Consider the following 20,371-nt stretch of genomic DNA (forward strand, 5'->3'; position numbering starts at 1 on the left):
TCCCCCCCAAAAAAACATTTTTATTTAAATCTATAATTCAAAATATTAAAAGTAAAAGATTTTTAACTGGTTTCTGATATTTTGTGCGCTAGTCCCCAAAGAGTTTAGATTTAGGCAAAATAAGAAAAGTTCTAGTATCCCAAGACCAAGACTGCCAAGAAAATGAATTTTCGATCCATTGTCCCGTCCCTATAACCCTGACTTAAAATATTTTAGTAGGACGATAAAGTTTGAAGTGTACTATATCATTTACTTACAGTTGCTATGTAATCAATCGCTTTTATTGCACGACCTTTGTCTTTTACATTAGGTGTACATGAATATATGTGAGTAAAGTATACCTCTTATCACGCATGTGACAAAGTAGCTGCAACTAATTAAGAAAATTGTTCACGGAAAATCTATGTGCTCTACAGTTTCTGTATTTCTTCCTTTCTATTTTACTATGAGCTATGTATCTTTGGTGCGTGGTGGTACCCCCATTCAAAATAGCTATGAAGCTTCCCTGGTCTATAAAAAGCTTACCTAAAAAAGGACAATTTTGATTCAGAAGTTAGCCAGAACATTTGGTACACAGAAACAGTTAGACATCCTGTTACTTCTATATCAGGAAAAGATAAGAACAAAATATAAAAGACACGAAAAGAATGCGTGATCAAAAAGTTTCTTTTTTAATATTTATGTCCCTTAATTTTATCTTAATGTTAATCCTAGTTATAAAAAGTATGACAAAAACTTATCTGTGAATAAATCACTACGTGGAAAAAATTGCAACCCCTATTTTTCAACCCTTGTATTAGGTTGGGAGATTGAATACATTTCTCCTCTCTTCAAATTAATCTAATGGAGAAGCAGTGGCGTGCTCCGGCATTAGCGGTGCAGTGCTGATGCGCAAAGCGCATGTGAAAATTTGCGCATCAACAAAAATTTTTTGGAGGTGTAATGTTGACATCAACAGCGGTGTCATTTTATCGTCAGGGGGGTGTAGGAGGGTGTGGCCCTAAGGGTGAAAGTAAAAATAAAATATTTTTGAAAGGATTGCTAAAACAGCGGCGGGCGAAGCACGTATATTTTTTTCATACTACCTTAATTTTAAGAAGCAGGTCTTTAAGGTAGCAGATTTTTTCAACCTTTCATATGTTCATGTTGTAGACAATTTTAGGATAACGTTTAGAAAACTAAGATTGGTAGTGAAATATTACGGCCCCTATTAAGTAGCACAGCTACTATATAACTATAGGTATGTCTGTACTACAATCCTGCGATATAGAAAGTTAAATGCAATTACTGAATTAAAGAAATTTCTGTGAAAGTCCATCACAGAACCACCCCCCTCCCTTATTTTGAAATTAATTGAAAATAGGAGAGGCGAAAACTTTCCTTTGTTTCTTTACTACTTTAGGTTAGGTTATATTAAGTACTAGTTGCGAAAAAAATAACCCACAGCCCTTATCCTTAATTTATCTTAAAAATAAGAAAGCAGAAGAATTGTTTTAATTTTATCGTGCAGTGAGTTATAAGCACATTATGATATAGTTAAATACTGGATACTGGTTGATGCCAAATTCTATAAAATTTCCTCGGATAGCCTAAAGGTTATGGTTTCCTTACAGAGATATAAATTAATATACAACCCTAACTCCTAGGGTAACCTGTGAAAGTATCAAGAATCTAAAGGGATAAGACAATGGCCGATAAATTAATGTCAATATCCAATTATAATATACAAAATTATATCTTCTGGAGATTGAATTAGTGGATGAAACGTTTAAACACTGAACCTTATATACCAATAAAATTTTTTTATAAAAGTCTTTTAAAGTTGTTAGGTTAACGAATAAGAAATTATTATAAAACATTGGGGACTAGTGTGAACAAACACTCCAATGTCCCCTCCCTCCCTGGTATATAGGATTTGGCTCAATATGTAAATTTCTGTAAATAACGGAGTAACTTCACTCTAATTTTTATTATTTGTAAAAAATCATCGAAGCATTAAATGAAATCTATTTATTTTAGACTATTGTAAGAAATAATGCAATTAAGAAATGTGTAAATAAAATTTAATAAAAAAAAAATCATGAGTGTTACAAAATAGTTTTGCTTAAGATTTTTTTTGTTTAAGTATTATCCTTTTAATTAATTACATCCTAGGGGTTTTGCCCCTTGCTTCTGTGGGATGAGACCCCCCCCCCCCACCATAGTATTGTTATTTTAAAGATAAAAAAAGAATTTTTGGGGGTTAGCAATTATTTCGGAATGGTTGCATTCTAGCCCACCTTATAATAGCTTAAATCCATTAACATAGGACCTATAGATATATTTCCTGAAAAGTGCAACCTTTTTATTCAGCAGTTAGAGAGATTTTAAGCTTCAAATTGTATTATAGATAATGAACCGTGTCATTGAAAATAAAAGATCCCGTAATATAATTGTCCTTTGATTTTAAACAAGGATAACAACATCCATAAGAAGCGAAGCTCTTGATTATAAAGTTAAGAAAAACAACTGAGGTTAAAAAATGATGAATTATATCTTAAATAGATACCGAGTTTATCTCCCCCATAGTGTACTGAACTGTCTGACGTACGAAAATACAAAGTTTCGTTAATAATAAAGAAACGTATGTCCATGATAAGTGAAGCAATACCCTTTATCCTATTATATAAAGTAGTAAGTTTTTCTCTGTAGCGAAGGATCTAGCTAACCGCGGAACCGATATGCTTCTCATTTTTCAGGGTATGTCCTGAAAAGGTTTAAAACCATTTTGGGGGAGGGTACCCTCACCTTCCTAAGAGAAATCGCCCCTAACCTTTCGATTGAAAAAAAATTATTTTTTCTTAAAAAATTAAAATTCGAAATGGGCCAGATTCAACAACCGCCCTCCCCCCTTTAAGTGACCCTAGAAGGTTTTTAGGGGTGTAGCCGCTAGTAGATTTATAGAGCAGTTGCGCTACTAGAAATAATACACAATTAAAATGTTATATAAATTAATTAGAAAAGACTGAGAAAATTGTTGGACCTAAAGAAAAGAAAACAAAACAAATTAAAGCCCAAAAATTCTAATCTACGTCATTCAAAAGCGAAAAAAAGTAAGCCGTGAAAAATCTAGTTTAAACAAAACAGAAGAAATATATTTTATGCCACTGAATAGCCTTAAACCTGCCTTCTACATTCTATCCTAGTTCTTATGGTTCTCAGCCATACTGAAAAATCATGTATAGCATCGTATTACAGACAATTTTCCACGATTATTAAAAATCATAAAATTAATGACAGTTTTGTTCGTCCCTCGGGGGTAATAAAACTTTTTAAATTTTAATATCCACGGAAAGCTGTCTATAATATGCTACGATAAATAATTAATATCCAATGTTTTCACAAAAATCTTTGAAAACACAAAAACGTTCCTAGGAATTTTTTATGTGTTAATGCTAATTATGAAACAATTTAGAAAAGAATTTATTTTAAATAGGTCTATTAGTCATTGGAATTTACGACGCTATTAATACGTATTTATCTAATCTTAAGGGATGATCAATTTAAAAGTTTTAAAGGAGTTCTAGTCCTTGGTTGTTGCATTTTATAATTTTTACATAAAGCGTAGCTCTTGTCATTATTCGAGACAAGTTAGAATTGTCCTATGAATTTCAAATTTGCATGGTGATTCCTGGATGGAAAAATGGACAAAGGGAAAATCTGCAAACTATCTTAAATAACTAACTAACCCAGAAACAGACAGACGGACGGACAAGCAGACAAAATTAGTTATGAACTAGCTTCGCTACAAAGAAATGTTATCCTTACTGTTGCTAAGGCGTAATAGAAATATTGGAATAAAAGAATTGTATTTTGTAACTTTAAGTCTAGTTTAATTTTCAATAAACAAAAAAAATTATATCCATAAGTAGCGCAACAAAAACAATACATAAGCATCGTCGGCTTCTCTAGTACTTCTAATAACTGTTGATTTGTTGGTTGAAAATTAAAGTCTCTGAACTCTTCAACCGATAATTTTCATCTATTAAAGGGGTAATTTTGTTAATCATGATTTTGATGTGTATCCTTTTTGTTCTGAAGCGTCTATCTCACTTATCAGCTAAAAATAACCCATTTCAGTTACTTGTACAGACAGACGGAAGGACGTACGTCGTATATACGGAGAAGCTGCGCAACTAAGAACACGCAATTTGCTGCTTGGCGGTCAGATAAAAACTAGAGGAATTGCATATAACATGTAGAAAACAACATAATCGATGTATTATTACTTGGATGTTGCACCAGATTTTCATGTACTCTGATAAATAGGTGCTAGCAGCTCACTAAAATAACAGTAACTTTCATCCCCTCCCCTCCTACTGGATGAACAAAATGACCAATAAATGAGATTCATATTAGCAAGCTAAATTAACGACAAATTTTCCCCTGTCATAATATCCACGTATATTCTATATCCATTACAAAACAAAATTCTAGATAAATACTTCTCCGGTAATATATTGAATCCTTGACATAATATTAAAAAGGAGAATTTTATCCAAAGTAGCGCATCATTATTTAGATTTTATAATAGTAAACGAAATCAAAATTCTACGGGTACTCAAAGTATTTTATACCTGTTTTTTATTTGTTGGCATTAAAACTTTAGGTACCTTTTTATCAAACAAGCAGTGTCCAAACTTTTCAACCCTTCAGATTCCTCAGGAAATCCTACAAACGTATGTAACTTGTTAAATAAATTGTCACAAAAAAATCTGCAAATTTTGTTGAAAACGATTTTCTGCTCATGGCCTTGTTATTTTGCTGCAAATAGGTGCAATGTAACAAAAAAAGTAATTTGACAGGGTCTTTCAGTAAAATGAAATAGATAGCTAAATTTCTTTTTAAAATCTTTAATTTAAAACCATTCTTTAACAAATGTGAAGCACCTACCCTTTACTTTCAATTATTTTTTTTAAAAAACATGCGAGGGCTCTACTATGCGGGGCTCTATCGATATGGGATATTATGCCTGCGAGACATTTCGAACCTTTACTTAATTTAATCAAAGCTAGAGTAAGCATCAAAAACGAAAAGTGTGTTTTGGAAAAGTAAATGTAGTGTAAATGCAAAAAAATTCAAAAATTTACATTATCGAATTTTTTAAGGCTTTACTGAGCAGTGGCGTGCACAGGGGGTTTATAAAAACCATAAAGGGGGGATAAAAGGATAGACAGTTTTTCCAAATTTCAATTTTAAACGAGGTGTAGACACTCCCTCCCGCAAGCAACTGCTTTTGAGATGTTTTTCTACGTGACCCCGTATCACTTGCAAAAATAAAGTATTTCTTATCTTAAACGGAAAACTCCGTATTTTGTTTCAGACTTGGCAAGGGAAATATGTTCTGAAGGAAAAACACGAAATAAAGTAACAGGATTTGTGTTTGTCTGTATGTTTGTACCTAAGGATCTCGCTAACCGCTGAACCTATCAGGTTCTCCTTTACATGGTTCTCATAGGTCCCGGGAAGGTTTATAACTATTTTGGTGGAGGGTACCACAACCCTTCCAAGAGAAATCACCCCTAGAAAAAAATCCCCCCCCACTCAAAATTTTTTTTTTTATTTTTTTTAAAAGTAAATTTAAAAATGGGGGCAGGTAAGGGGCATCACTCCCCCCCAAAAAAATTTCTTCCCTCCAAAGATTTTTTTAAAATTAAAATAATAAATTGGGTTATCAAATTCGACTCCTCAAGTGCCGCTAGAGACCTCTTGGTAGTCGCTAGTATATATATATAATAGAGGCATATGATAGTGGTAGGATGTCAGTGTGTCTATCATGCTAACCACTGAACCAATATGGCTATGGGGTTCTTATAAGGTACCTGGAAACTTTTACTTACGTACCACTCCCCAAATTTATTTAACACAGCCAAGTCGCTACAAAAGAGCAAAAAGCCGTTTGCTAGCAGACGAAGAGGTCCAAACACATGAACCAGGTAGTTGTCTGTATTTGTTTTATGCAACTAAACTTATTACATTTATTGTTAAACAAAAAAGGGTGGGAAAGATTAGCGAAACAACATATATGAATAAAAATTAGCTTATTGTCAAATTTATTTTGATTTGGGTAAAATTTAATTAGAAGATCTTTCTAGTGCCTTTAAAAAGGCCGTCATACAATACGTATGACTAATGATAGGCCAATACATAGACTAAATTACCATTGTCAGGCTTGACCAATGGTAGGCCAGTATGGTGACATTTTTAAATATAAAAAGCTTCTTTGATTTTTTATCTAGAAAATGTAAGACTGTCCCAGGTAAAAGGAATTTGTTTATGCCGGTCCCTCGGAAATATATATACGTTGCGCAATAACATAGTTTTACATATACGCCAGGAAGGGAGGGGACAATGGACTGTTTATTACACTAATCCCTAAATTTTATATAAAAAAACACTTCTTATTCGTTGGTTTAACAACTTAGAAGACTTGTATTGAATTTTAACTGGTTGATTCATTAAGTTGAGTGTCCAACCGTTTCAACTAATAATTGTAATTTAAAGAATGGATAGTTTTGTGCATACATCAATTTATCGGCCATTGTCTTATCCCTTTAGATTCCTGAGTTTTACATATACGCGCACTTTACACAAATATTTAGAATTTACTTCTAGAACAAGGTGAATTTTTTCCACTGTGGCTTTGAATCAAAATAAATTCCGCGCTGGATTAATGAATTTATCTGAACCATAATGAAGGAGTAAATTAAGAAAAAAATAACCTTTGATTTAGTGAAAGACCGTCCTATTGAGTTAAAACCTAGCAGAAAACTAGCACAGAAGTTAGGAATACAAACAAGGTTTGTGATTTATAAAAGCTAAAACTTAAAAAAACATTAAAAACAAAAGGCTTAAAAAAGGTTTTGTTCGCAAAATAAAAATAAAACATTTTATGGATGTTGCCATCCATGTTTTGTTAAATTTTGAAACAAAGAAATCTAAATTAGATTAATAAGGAAAAAGAACAAAAATTAAATATTAGAAAGAATGCATTCCTAATATGCAATAGCGCCTTTAAATCCCCCCCCCCCCCCTCTGAACCCAAGTTTATATTCTCCTTTGCAGTAAAGCTATAGAATCGGAGTAGGTATATAACTATTTTTGGGGAGTATAACTTCAATAGAAGATAAAACTCCTCTTCAAAAAATAATTTTAAAAATTTTTATTAAGAAACTAAATTTTAAAGCCCCCCTCCCCTTATCCCTCCAGTGCATCTAGAGGCCTCTAATATTTATATAGAATAATACCAAAATAGTTAATCCCCTTTCAAAAAAGATTTTTGGCCATATATAAAGACAAGCTAAAAAATAATCAATTAAAAAATGAGGCCGAAACAATTTTTCAATTAAACAAAATTATTTATCTAGAAAAATTTAAATATTTACATATTAGCTAGCAATATTCAATACAAGTAGAACGATATCCGTCTGTCTTTTTTTTCGAAGCTCTAACCCTGCAGAACTCTTCTAACATTTACTTAACCTAACCTAATATGCATTAAAAAAAATATATCCAAAAGTTCATTTACGTTACGATTTTAACCTTAACCCATCCTTAGACTTTAATATGAAATTATAATACCTTAAAACCACCCCGGGACTTTTTCTGAAGCTTTCCTAATTTTGAGAACCCAATTGGTTCAGTAGTTTTCGAAATCTTAAGCTACAGGCAAAAAATAACCTTACTACTTTATATAATAGGATAGGATATATGATACGCATATTTGTAAAAACTCTAGGTCATAGGTTACAATAAAAGACATACGAAAACCATTTTTGTTTGATAATAAATTAGTTTTGAAAGCATTTTTCATAAAAAAAAACTATTTAATGTATAAAATATAACTAAAAAGAAAGTAAAAATATACAATCACTATATAATAATAAGCACAAATTACAAAAAAAGGACTCTCTAAGATACTGACGTCCTCGGAGGGTAGTTGGTCCTAAACTAAACTCAAACTAATCTATATCTTATACTGTCAGCTTAGAATCTACACACACACACACACACACACACACACTCACATTCACTTTTATTCTCCGTTCAAACTCACACACACTTACATATTATACACACACCCAAATACACACACACACACACACACACACACACACACACACACATTCTCCGTTGAACACCTATTACAAACATAGAGACACACACACTTTTAGAGAGAGGGAGAGAGAAGGAGAGAGAATTAGAGAGAGAGAGAGAGAAAGAGAAATAAGGAAAAAGAGAGATTAAAGGAGAGAAAATCATACAGCTAGTCCGATATTAGACAAATACATCATAGAAAACTTTTTGTTCTTTTTTTGTCCTTATAGTTTATCGTATTGGTATTCTACAATTTTTCCAATGCATATTTATGTCATTATATAATTCTATGGTATTCCTAATAGTTTTGGTAGGTTAGGTTAACCCCGCAGGTTAGGGCTCCGCAGTTGTAACCCCCGCAGAGTTTAGGCATAGGGAAAAAACTACAACCCTTCTATTTCTATTTTATTAAAAAACTAAGAGGGGGGGGGGGGGGTATCTGTGCTTGATAGTCGTTTTGAGGGAAAGGACTGCGTTGTCATTTGTCTAAGCAACGTTGGGTACCGTTTAAACACTACCTCTGGCGGTTCAATCATAATAATCCAGGGTTCTTAATGGGTAAGACAATAGACCAAAAATTTATTTATACACATACATCCCCAATAATATTACACAAAATTAATCCTTCTGTAGATTATTAATAAGTTTAGACACAACAAGTACCCAAAGTTTTGAAGCCAACAAATAGGAAAACGTTCTTTATAAAACTTTGGGTACCAATGTAATTTACAGCCCAACTATCAGGGGCCTCCAAGCTTTTTTATTTTTTGGGGGGGGGGGGGTAAGATTTTATTAAGATTGGTAATTTGGTTTGGGGGGGGGGGGGGAATGCCTCAAATTTTTTTTACCCCCCTCAATTTTTTGCTTAGGAAGGGGGAGAGGGGGTAATTACCCCCCCTGAAATCTGTTGGCAGGGGTTAATTTTCTTTACCCCCTCCAAAATTTAACCCGAGGGGTAAAATTTTTTGGGGGGGAAATTTAATAATGTTGTTTTGGTACAACGGCTTTTGCCTGGCCGTGTATGAGATCTTTTAGTACAAACGTACTAAACCTGCTACTTCCCACATGAATCAAAACCAGCGTAGTTACTAATACAATTTATTGTATGAAATGGTCAACGCTGAAATAAAAAATAACAAAATTAATAATCAAATATTAAAATGTTAAATATTTCATAAAAGAAAATAAATCTTTTTTCATTTGGACATAATCGTCTTTTTCTAAAAGGTTTCGTGATTTCGAATTTATATTTCAAAAACATATAAAAAGTTAGGGTTCTTTTTGCTTAAAGATTAAAGTTTAAAATTAAATCAAAACTTAATGCGAGTTTATAATTCATAGATAAAATCATCATAGACTACTATAAAAATATTCTAATACAAAAATAAATCAATTACATGGTCTAATTTTAATGAAAATAAAGAAATTAATTTGCCTTCTTTAAGATATCATTCTATTCTATTTAAAATGCTTAAAAGAAATAAATATTTACCGAGTCATTTGATCATGTCAAACCGGGAAGCACTCAAGGTATTTTCAGCACAGATAACACCACATTTCATTGTGAAACATAGTTTTTCATACACAGAAACTCCGCACTGTCCAACGGAAAAAATAAGATGGCCACATGGGCTTTGTTTTAGGCTTGGTATGCGCATTTATTGTTTGAAATGCCGCACACACTTATGAACTTTTGAATTTAGCCGCTCTCTATACTACCAATAATGATAAGGAAAGATAGAAGGGATAAAGGTTCGAATTCACAAACGAAACATACTATTATACTTCCAACACAAATGTAAAAATGTACCTACCTAATTATGAAATATTTAGTAGTAAATTTTTTTTTGGTTAGGGATTATTCATTTTGGGGGGATTATTTCCCCCCCAAAATTGTTTGGGGGGGGGGGGGGTAAATACCCCATCCTAAATGGTTGAGGGTGACTACGGCACCCCCAGGGTAGGGGTAAATTTTGAATGGGAGGGGGGGGGGGGTAATCACCACTTCACCCCCCCCCCTCTTGGACGTCCTTGCCAACCATTCCGCCCTCCTTATAGTATTCTAATATTAAATAGAATAGAAATGATTGAAACAGCTACTCTATAAATTGTCTATTGTCCGGAGTCGCAAAAGACCTCCGTATTAAGGTTTCTCTTTCATTCTTTGTTTTGGGTACATTACAGATGTATGATTAGTAGATAGATAGATACTTTGATAGAAGGATAGATATATATAAAGATAGACATATACATACATATATTTATAGATAGATTTATTAAAGTTTCTACATTATCTTTTGTTTTGGGTACATTACAGATGTATGATTAGTAGATAGATAGATACTTAGATAGAAGAGTAGATAGATACACTTAAATATAAAGATAGACATTTATATATATATTTATAGATGGATTTATTAAAGTTTCTATTTCATCTTTTGATTTGGGTACATTACAGATGTATACTTAGTAGATAGATAGATACTTAGACAAAAGAATAGATAGATATAAAGATAGACATAAACATATATTTATAAATAGATTTGTTAAAGTTTCTACCTTATCTTTTGATTTGGGTACATTACAGATGAATACCTAGTAGATAGATAGATACTTTGATAGAACAGTAGATAGATACACTAAAATACATAGATATAAATAGATTTATTAAAGTTTTTATTTCATCTTTTGATTTGGGTACATTACAGATGTAAACTTACTAGATAGATAGATACTTAGACAAAAGAATAGATAGATATAAAGATAGACATAAACATATATTTATAGATGGATTTATTAAAGTTTTTATTTTATATTTTGATTTGGGTACATTACAGATGTATTTTTAGTAGATAGATAGATACTTAAATAGATAGATAGACATATACAGTGATACACATAGATATAAAGATAGACATGTATATAATAGACTATATATATAAGTTTGAAGGAATTTTAATTAATATAATAGATTTGAAATCTGCATAAAATTTTAAGGTTTTTTTTATTAAATTCGTTTTTCATTTAATTCTTTATTTAACAGCGCAAATACGATTTAAGTTAATTTATTTTGACCAATAGAAAAGCTAGATTGAAACCTACCCGCGCTCTAATTGGTTGAATGATGTACGACACTTAAGCTTCTCCAATCAGAGCGCAGATAGTTTTCAATCCACCAATCACAGATGTCAAAATTAATTAACTTAAATCGTATTTGCGCCTTTAAATAAAGAATTATATAAAAAACGAATTTTATAAAAAAAACCTTAAAATTTTATGCAGATTTCAAATCTATTATATTAATTAAAATTCCTTCAAACTTATATAGTCTAGTATATAATATTAATAGATAGATTTATTAAAGTTTTTATTTCATCTTTTGTTTTGAAGACATTACAGATATATGTATACTTAGTATATAGATAGATACTTTGATAGAAGAGTAGATAGATACACTTAGATATAAAGATAGACAAATACATCATATAGTATAAAGTAGTAAGGAGTTCTTGTCTGTAGCTTAAGATTTCTGTTACTACTGAACCGATTGTGATTTCTAATTTAAGAAAGCTACTTATAGGTCCCGAGATATCGGTTGGAGAGATTCTTCATTATTGTAAATCGTCCTGAAATCTTTTTTAAGAACTAGAAAAATAGCCTTAAACCACCCCAATAATTAACTCTGAAAATAGAATGGCCTAAAACCATCACATGAACTATGTGAAACTTCCCTTAAACAGAGAACTAATCATGTTCAGTAGTTATTGAGATTTTAAGCTTCAGAAAAAAACTTTACTGCTTTATAAAATAGGATAATAGCTGCACACTTTTGGTGAATTTTAAATGTCTTTGATTGTGACGCAGTTTCGGCCGAGATTCGAACCTACCACCTCCTTTGCTACGTTTTACGCTGCGGTCGCCGATTTGATCAAATTTTCAGATATCATCTCCTTATCTCTGAAAATCAGGGAGCTTAAGGGATAAGTCAATGGACCACTACTTGATGTACATCCCCAATATGAAGAGATACAAAATTACTCAGTCTTTAGATTATTGGTTGATAAGTTTAGACACTTCTAGTTTAGAACCAACTAATCAAAATTAAGAATAAGTTCTCAATGTTGTTTTTAACTTCAGGAACCAGTATTATTATATATGTACAGTCCAATACCCCCTTCCTCCCTGGCGAAAATGCGCCAGCCCACCAAATTCAAACTTTGTGCAGGATTTTGGTTGTTTCCTGATGAAGTGAAGCTGGAATTTTCTGGCTGTCTCTGGAGTTTGTCTGGTACAGGTTTACACACTGCACACAGGATCCTTTCCCAGTTATACCTGGAACCATTCTGTTGACACACATTTTTTTTGGTTAAGTCTTGTATAATAAGGTCGTTACGTCGGCAATGAATAGATCTTTACCTTTGGATGATGATCCTGTAACATTTAGGCATAATTAAAAAAAAGAGTAGCAACTTTGTAAGTATTACTAGAAAGTACGTTAGTATATTTTAAACACTATGAATAATTAAATACTTTGAGATAAATTTATTAGTATGATATTGTCTTGGCAATTCCTAGGCCAATTAGTTTAGAATTTTAGTTGGGACTAATTTATTACACTTTTCATGGAACATTTAAAATTTCTTAAGTGGTTTATTGTGTTCTCAGTAATTTTCATATAATTTGAACCTCTATGAGAATGCATATAGACTAGTGGCGACGCAGGGCTAATAGTTTTGAGAAAAATATAACATTGACCTCTTTTATTTCAATCATTCCTACAATAAGTGACAATTTTACCAGGGAGGGAGGGGACATTGGACTGTAAGTTACACGGCTACCCAGAGTTTTTATCTTATTTGGGTACTTCTATTGAATTTTGATTAGTAAGTAAGTAGTGTCCAAACTTTTTAATCATTAATTTAATCTTCAGAAGTGTTATCTTTTTTTATATTTTATTATCCTTTCACTTACCTTATACGTGCGGAGATGCTGTCCATGAAACTCCCAAGGTCCATCAACCTCAAACGCCATAGTTCATCACTCCAACAACCCAGGATAACCAAGGGGAGATAATGTCTCCTTTTCTGTCCAAACACTTGAGAAGTCCTAACTTTGCATGTTCATGTTTTAGGCCAAGGCTTTCCCCCTACTCTAACTATTAATGTAGCAATGAAATCTATTTTATCGTCTTCAGTTATGACGCGGTGTTAAGCCGAGATTCGAACCTATCACCTCCCCCGACGATGAGCGGATGCGCTACGTGTTGATTCAATGTCGCGGGCTCATTATTATTCACTGTCTTGTACCTGAAGATCCATGCATTTTTCAAACTTTTTTTCATCAAATATTTCAGCTTACCTTGAATTTTTAAGATGAACAAAAAGTTGAGCTTTTATAATACTTTAGAAAAGCGAAGCTTTTCTATTTTGTGTCTGTAGGGGTATGATTAAATTATATAAAAGGAGATTCATGCAACAAAATAGTAAAATTTTGAAAGCGCAGCAAATCTGTAACCAGAATAAAGAAGAAATATTCATTTTCGTTGTTTGGCCATCCGATATTTAAGGCTAAGCTTTTTTGGATGTTATTATCCTTGTCTTTTTAATTTGAGTTTGTATGTCAAATAGAGATAGATACTTTGTAGAATAGATAGTTATATTAAAAGGTAGATAGCCTCAAATATCAGGAAATAGAATTGCGTTATCCTCTTAGCAACGACGAACAACTATTTTAGGTTAGGTTTTAGGCTAGGGAGCCGAGCGCTGCGGCTAGGCAGGCAAGGGGGCCGAGCGCTGCGGCTAGGCAGGCTAGGGAGCCGAGCACTGCGGCCAGAGTTCATAGTTTCCTGTCGGGGAGGGGGGGATACTCAAATTTTCAAAATTGAAAAAAAAAATTCTAAGAGGACAATACCTTACCCCATAAATCCACATCTGGCTACGCCAATATTCACGAAGCATTTTAATGCTTTAAACCTATCAAATTTCAAGTGTATAAGAAGTTTAATCCTTTATTTTGCAATTCTAAATTATCTTATATCTTTACTTAATCCCAGGGATCTTAAGGGATAAGACAATGGACAATAAATAAATTGATATCCCCAATGATAATTAACAAAATTAACCTTTTCGTAAACTATTGATTGGAAAATTTAGACACTCCTAGTTTTGAATCAACCAATCATAATTTAAATCTAGTACCGAAAGTTTTAAGCCAACAAATAACAGGGAAGGGGACACATTGAACTGTAAATTATACTGGTACCCAAAATTCACTAATTGGATAAATTAAAATCTTTGGGTTTTTTTTATTAAAGTTTGGTTGGTTCCAATTTGTTGTGTCTAAATATTTCAAACAAAAACAAATTTAAAGAAGGTGTATCAACTTTTTCACTTTTTATTTAAGATAGCTAGCCGGTTCTTTTAGTAAGCAGTAGATGTAAAATTTTTCATAGAATTCAGATATGCAATCGGTTTTTTTGTAGACCTCTTATTTTTAAAGTAATTTAAGTTTTAAAAAAAAATAATAAGTTGATTTTAAGGTACTAAAATGCAACAAAAAAAGAAAGAAAATGGCCATTATGAACAAAAATAGTAAGATCTTTAATTTGACACCTTACTTTTTCAATTCTGTCAAGTAATTATTGAAAAAAAACGATTTTTTTAAACCCACGAGAATAAAAACTTTGAACTAAATTTTATCATTACCAAGGCATAAGAATTAGGCATTATATATACTGTTTAGAATGAGAAAAATATTACAAATCCATTCTAAGCAAAATTGAAATAAAAAGTTTACAATATAGTTTATAAACTACAATAAAAGGAATTATATGAAAATATTATATTATATTATACAGGCAACCACCTTATTTTTTGAATTGAGAATAGAAATGGGAAGGGGGTAAAGAGGGGGTAACTAGGGGATGACGAAAGTGTTGCCTGTACAACAAAATACAATAGGCCATTTTTTCATTTTGTATTTTTTTTTACTTTTTTTCAATTTTTCTTACAATGGATTCGTAATATTTTTCTGATTCTAAAGGTATATATGAACCCATATTTTTTTTACCTGTGAAATGATAAAATTAAGTTCAAAGTTTTTATTCTTGTGGGTTTAAAAAATCAATTTTTTCAATAATTACCTGACAAAATTAAAAAAGTAAGGTTTCAAGTTAAAGATCTTACTATTTTTGTTCATAATGGCCATTTTTTTCCTTTTTTTCGTTGCATTTTAGTACCTTAAAATCGACTTAATTTTTTTAAAAAAACTTAAATTACTTAAAAAATAAGAGGTCTACAAAAAACCGAGTGCATATCTGAATTCTATGAAAAATTTACATCTACTACTTACTAAAAGAACTAGCTATCTTAAATAAAAAGTGAAAAAGTTGATACACCTTCTTTGATCATTATTGAGAATGTAATAGTTATTTCCCGCATCGCATTATAAACGGCTTTCCGCGCGGATATAGAATGTACAATTATAGGATCAAAACCAGTTTTTTTAGTTCCGAGGTGCCGAAGGCACGGGCTAAAGAAACTGGTTTTAATCTTTTGATAGTACATTTTTATATTCGTAGAAAGCTGGATATAATACGATGCTAGACATAGTTTTTTCGTATGGATGAGAACCGGTTCCTATCCACCGGATTCAAATGAATACGAGAAATTAATTTACCGTCCATTGTATTATCTCTAACAAATCTTTTACAAATAAGAAAACATATTTATGAATCTTTTGGAACCAGTAAGTTTACTTTACAGTCCATTGTCTCTTCTATCCCAGCTTCATCCCTAGTTTTATAGAGTAGGCCTGAAATATCTATAATACAAAGTAGAACAATGTCTGTCTGTCTGTTTGTTTGTAGCGAAGGATCTCGTAAACCGCTGAACCGATCGGGTTCTCTTTTACAGGGTAGCTTCTCATAGGTCCCGGGAATGTTTATAACTATTTTCTTGGGGCGTGGGACACCCCCAAAAATGAAAAATACCCCCCCCCCCCAAATATTTTTTTTCTTTTTAAAACTAAAATTAAAATAGTGGGGTCGACTACCCCCTCTCCCCCCCCAAAAAAAAAATTTCTCTCCCCCCCAATTTTCTTTTTAATCTAAAATACGAAAAATTGGTTAGATTAAACCTCTTAGGGCAAAGCCTCTAGAGGCTAGGGGCGAAGCCGCTAGTTCTATAAAAAGCATAAACAAAGACGAAAATTATAATTCAACAACACAAAAAGAATTTAGTTCTATAATGTCCATTTACGTGGTTGGATTGTTCCTACACTACGTTCCTATTAGTTAAACTACCTACTGGATTGATCATCTGGACTTTCTATATTTATTCCTTAGACTCATTTATTTTGTAATTATTCAGGACGGAAATGGAAAGAATCACTATAGAATTAATTAATGTGGTAATGAATACCTATATGAAAATAACATTAAGTCTGTCTATCTGTAGCTAAGATCTCGCTAACTACAGCACTGGTATGGTTCTCCTCTATAGTGAAGCTTTTTCGCTCCATATACCCAACCGAAAATAATTTTTTTCCTTATTTATTGAAGACCTAAATTAATATGAAATTGGTTGACTAACCCCTTCATCCCCTAGACGCGCGCCTCTTGGGGCGTAGCCGCTAGTTTATAATATCCATGTTCGTTTGTCTGATTTGATAAGCTTTGCTTTTACGTATGTTGTAGTCCTTGTTTTTAGCATAGTTACCAAGACAAATTTAAATGTTCTATTACAATGTCTTGATAAAATAAAAATATTATTATATAAATGTAACAGGATGCCTGAAGCTAAATATCTGGCTAACCGCAGGACCGACAGGGTAGGTTTATGACCATTTTTTTTTTTGGGGGGGGGGGGCGTATCTTTACCCTATCCAGAAAAATTGCCCCAGGAAAAGTAGCGCCCCTCCATTTTTTTGTATTTCTTTTTAAACTAAATTAAATGGAAGATTGACTTTCCCCTATCAACCCTTTCCTCAAGTGCCCCTAGAGGCCTCTAGAGGGCGGTCCGCCATTATCTATAAATAGAATGCTTCGCTTATGAATGTTGCCATCCCTATTCAGAAGGAAAAATTAATTTTGTTTATAATTCATATATTTGGTTAATAAATAAATATTTTATCATTTTGATTATAAATATCCTATATTAGTCTATATAAATAAAAATCACATATAATTAAATATATAAAAAAGCACAGCCGGCATAGTTAGTTAGTTATTATAAGTTCATATTTCTTATTTTAAAAATGTATCACATAATTTATATTCATATAAAAGCTCAGAAATTCTTTATCTATCACAGATTTAGTTTATATTATTTGAACTTTTTTCATTTTCTCAGGTTATTTTTAAAGTATTTTAGGTTAAAAAGATTTTTCCACCTTTTTCATTAAAATTTCCATAATTTTTACATAAAATTAAGTTTAAAATATTCACTGTCATAAAGAGATAAAAAAATGGCACAAAATTTTGTAAGTAGCGCAGCTACTTTAAAAGCAGGAAGGTCCTTTAAAAATTGCTGACATTTAGTAGATCCAACTGGTGTAGGTCAGTGTCGGGAGAGCAGCTGTCATCCACGGCTACAATGCTGTCGTCCACAGCTGCGATGCTGCCAGTAAAAACTTCAATATAGTCATGCTCATCTTCAAAATCATCAATCTATTTTAAAAAAATTATAATATGGATAAAATATCAATGGCAAAAAGTGTATTCTTATATAAAAGTAACCTGATGGTTATCTGTTTGTGTTGTTTACCGAAGGATCTCGATAACCGCAGAACCGAAATGGTTCTACTTTATAGTGAAACTTCCTTAAAATTCAGCGTAGGTTTAAAGTTACAAAAAATCAACTCCATTTAAATTCCCTTAAAAAATAAAATTAAAAGTAGTGGATTGAATTCCCCCCTGGCATCTCCCTTCAGTTAAGTTGCCCCTAGTGGCCTCTTAGGGGCGTATCCGCTAATTTATCCATATTATAATCAAATTCCTGTTTATCAGTTTCCTCCGTACTGTCATAATTACCTCCCTCCTCCCCCTCCTGGGATCTTGGTCTACATGTCGAGTTCAACAATTTGTCTACAGTTACGAATAAAAGAAATAAGTTAAATTAAAATACTGTGCTTTCCAGGATGGTTTCCGAATCTTATTGATTTTAGCTGGACTAAAACCTTTTGAGGTAAACTGCTTTATGCAGCATATTATTTTGGAACTTTAACTTTTGTGCCCCATCTTTACTTTCCCTTCCAACCAACTAAATTGGGTATCCTTATACTAGAGTAACAGGATCTCTGTTTGTCTGTGTGTTTGTACCGAAGGATCTTGCTAACCGCTGAACCGATCGGGTTCTCCTTGAAAAGGTAGCTTCTCATAAGTCCCGGGAAGGTTTATAACTATTTGGGGGGAGGGTACCACCACCCTCCGAAGAGTAATTGTCCCTAGAAAAAACCTCCCCCCCCCAAAAAAAAAACACTTTTTTTTACTTTTTCTTTTAAAATCTAAAATAATAAACTGGGTTATAAAATTCGACTCTCCTCTCCTCAAGTGCCCCTAGTTAAGAATATTGGAAGGGGGTATTCTTTTCTTATGCCCAGTATAGCCTAACCTATCCTAACCAAGAGTAATAAACAAACAAACGTAGAAATATCTCCCCACTTTCATTTAATTGCAAAATAATTGGGAGGGGAGGTCTATGCTCCTCTATGAACTTTAATACACACCACAGTTTGTATATTATTTTCATTCCTTTATTCTCTCCTTGATTAAAAGCATTATCCTTGCTGATTTGATCAGCAAAGTCATCAATAGTGGTCAGATACTCGGAGTCTTCATTGTCAACCTTAAATATGAAAATGATTATGGCAAACAGGGATAAGGGATAAGACAATGAACGATAAATTGATGAAAAACACAATTACCCCTTCTGTAATTTGAAACCGAAAAAAATGAAGTTTTACCCAAAACGATAGATACATACACAGTACACACGGATTATTGTAATTAAAGAATAGCTTCAATAACTACAAAGTAATCTCCCAATTATTTTACCTGGCAAATCATGGAACTGTTGCTACCTCTACAATCATCATCATCATGATCCATAACAGAAACTTCAGCATCAAATAAATCCTTAATGTCATCCCTAGGCTTCTTTATAGCAGATACATTGTTATTAATCAAGCACAAATATTCATCAATTGTTTGCTCCTGTTCAGTATTATCGTTGTCAGACGAAGAAACATCCTCGCTATCTCTTTCTGTCTCGGTAGCATCATCAAGATATCCAGACAGGTAGCCAGACTCTTCTTGGTCTGTGGATTGGTCGGAGGAATTGTTGTTCTTAATGTCTTCACTAATGTACTTCAACTAAAAGTTAAATATGAATTACTATTCAATATTAATGGATTTTTGTGCTTTTTCTTGGGTGATCCAAGATGCTTAGGTTATAAAAATTATGGCAGGTTGTAATAGGAATCAAATGCAAGAAAACAAGTTAATAGGCTAGTTACATGTTTAGTGTGAACCTTTTTTGTGATGATTATTGAGGTGCTACTCTTTCTAACTTATACCGAACTATTACAGGAATCCTAATGCCAAGTTTGAAAACGAGATAAGGCAATTAAAACTAGGGATGGCAATCCGTCAAATTTTTGGACCGGATTCGGATTTTTATTTTTGGCGGATTCCGGATTCGGATTCCGGATTCTAGCAATATTTTAAAAGGCTTTTAAAAAAAAATTAAGTGCTACATATGTCCTTAAAATTAATGTTCTTGGTGTTCTTTATAATTCACTTCCGAGAATCGAACCAGATTTAAAAAGATTTTATATTTAATGATGATAATCTTTGCCTTCAAAAAGGGGGAGTTGAAAGAAAAAACTCAAGACGCTAGTTTTAGCCTACATATTAAGAATCCGAATCCGCTATTAAAAAACAGATTCCGGATTCGGATTGCCAACCGGAACCCTAAATAAAACATTGCAAAATGAACGTTATATCCTGTCAGTTAATGACTGACAGACGACCCTAAATGTAGAAAATCTTCGCTTAATAAATGATAGAGTAATATTGCCATGTACAGGAAATGGGACAGAAGGACGGACGAACATATCCTAATAATATACCTTCTCTTTCAAGAGCATAGCTTGAGTCTTTTCAACTTTAGACTTGAGTCCAACACTCAGGCAGAATATCATCATTATAATGTACAAGAAAGTCAACAGAAACTAA

General features: G+C 32.5%; 3 protein-coding genes across 3 annotated transcripts in view; all 3 read right to left on the bottom strand.

Annotated features, from left to right (window-relative positions):
• The window catches only part of LOC145322700 (uncharacterized), a 97,876-nt gene that overhangs the window by 46,364 nt on the left and 31,141 nt on the right, over positions 1–20,371 (bottom strand). The gene's annotated exons all lie outside the window — the stretch shown is intronic.
• The window catches only part of LOC145322696 (cytosolic purine 5'-nucleotidase-like), an 83,530-nt gene that overhangs the window by 32,018 nt on the left and 31,141 nt on the right, over positions 1–20,371 (bottom strand). The gene's annotated exons all lie outside the window — the stretch shown is intronic.
• Positions 17,223–20,371, bottom strand: part of Pstk (Phosphoseryl tRNA kinase) — a 34,291-nt gene continuing 31,142 nt past the window's right edge. The window contains exons 3-7 of the mRNA XM_080164913.1: positions 20,266–20,367; positions 19,190–19,507; positions 18,887–18,980; positions 18,132–18,220; positions 17,223–17,803 (exon numbers count right to left, since the gene is read on the bottom strand). Of these exons, the coding sequence (XP_080021039.1) occupies positions 17,654–17,803; positions 18,132–18,220; positions 18,887–18,980; positions 19,190–19,507; positions 20,266–20,367 (753 nt within the window). The 3' untranslated portion in view covers positions 17,223–17,653. The remainder of the gene's footprint in view (positions 17,804–18,131; positions 18,221–18,886; positions 18,981–19,189; positions 19,508–20,265; positions 20,368–20,371) is intronic.

The sequence above is a fragment of the Acartia tonsa genome, chromosome 6, assembly GCF_053477335.1.
Source record: "Acartia tonsa isolate MP-2025a chromosome 6, ASM5347733v1, whole genome shotgun sequence".
Classification (NCBI taxonomy): Eukaryota; Metazoa; Arthropoda; class Copepoda; order Calanoida; family Acartiidae; genus Acartia; species Acartia tonsa.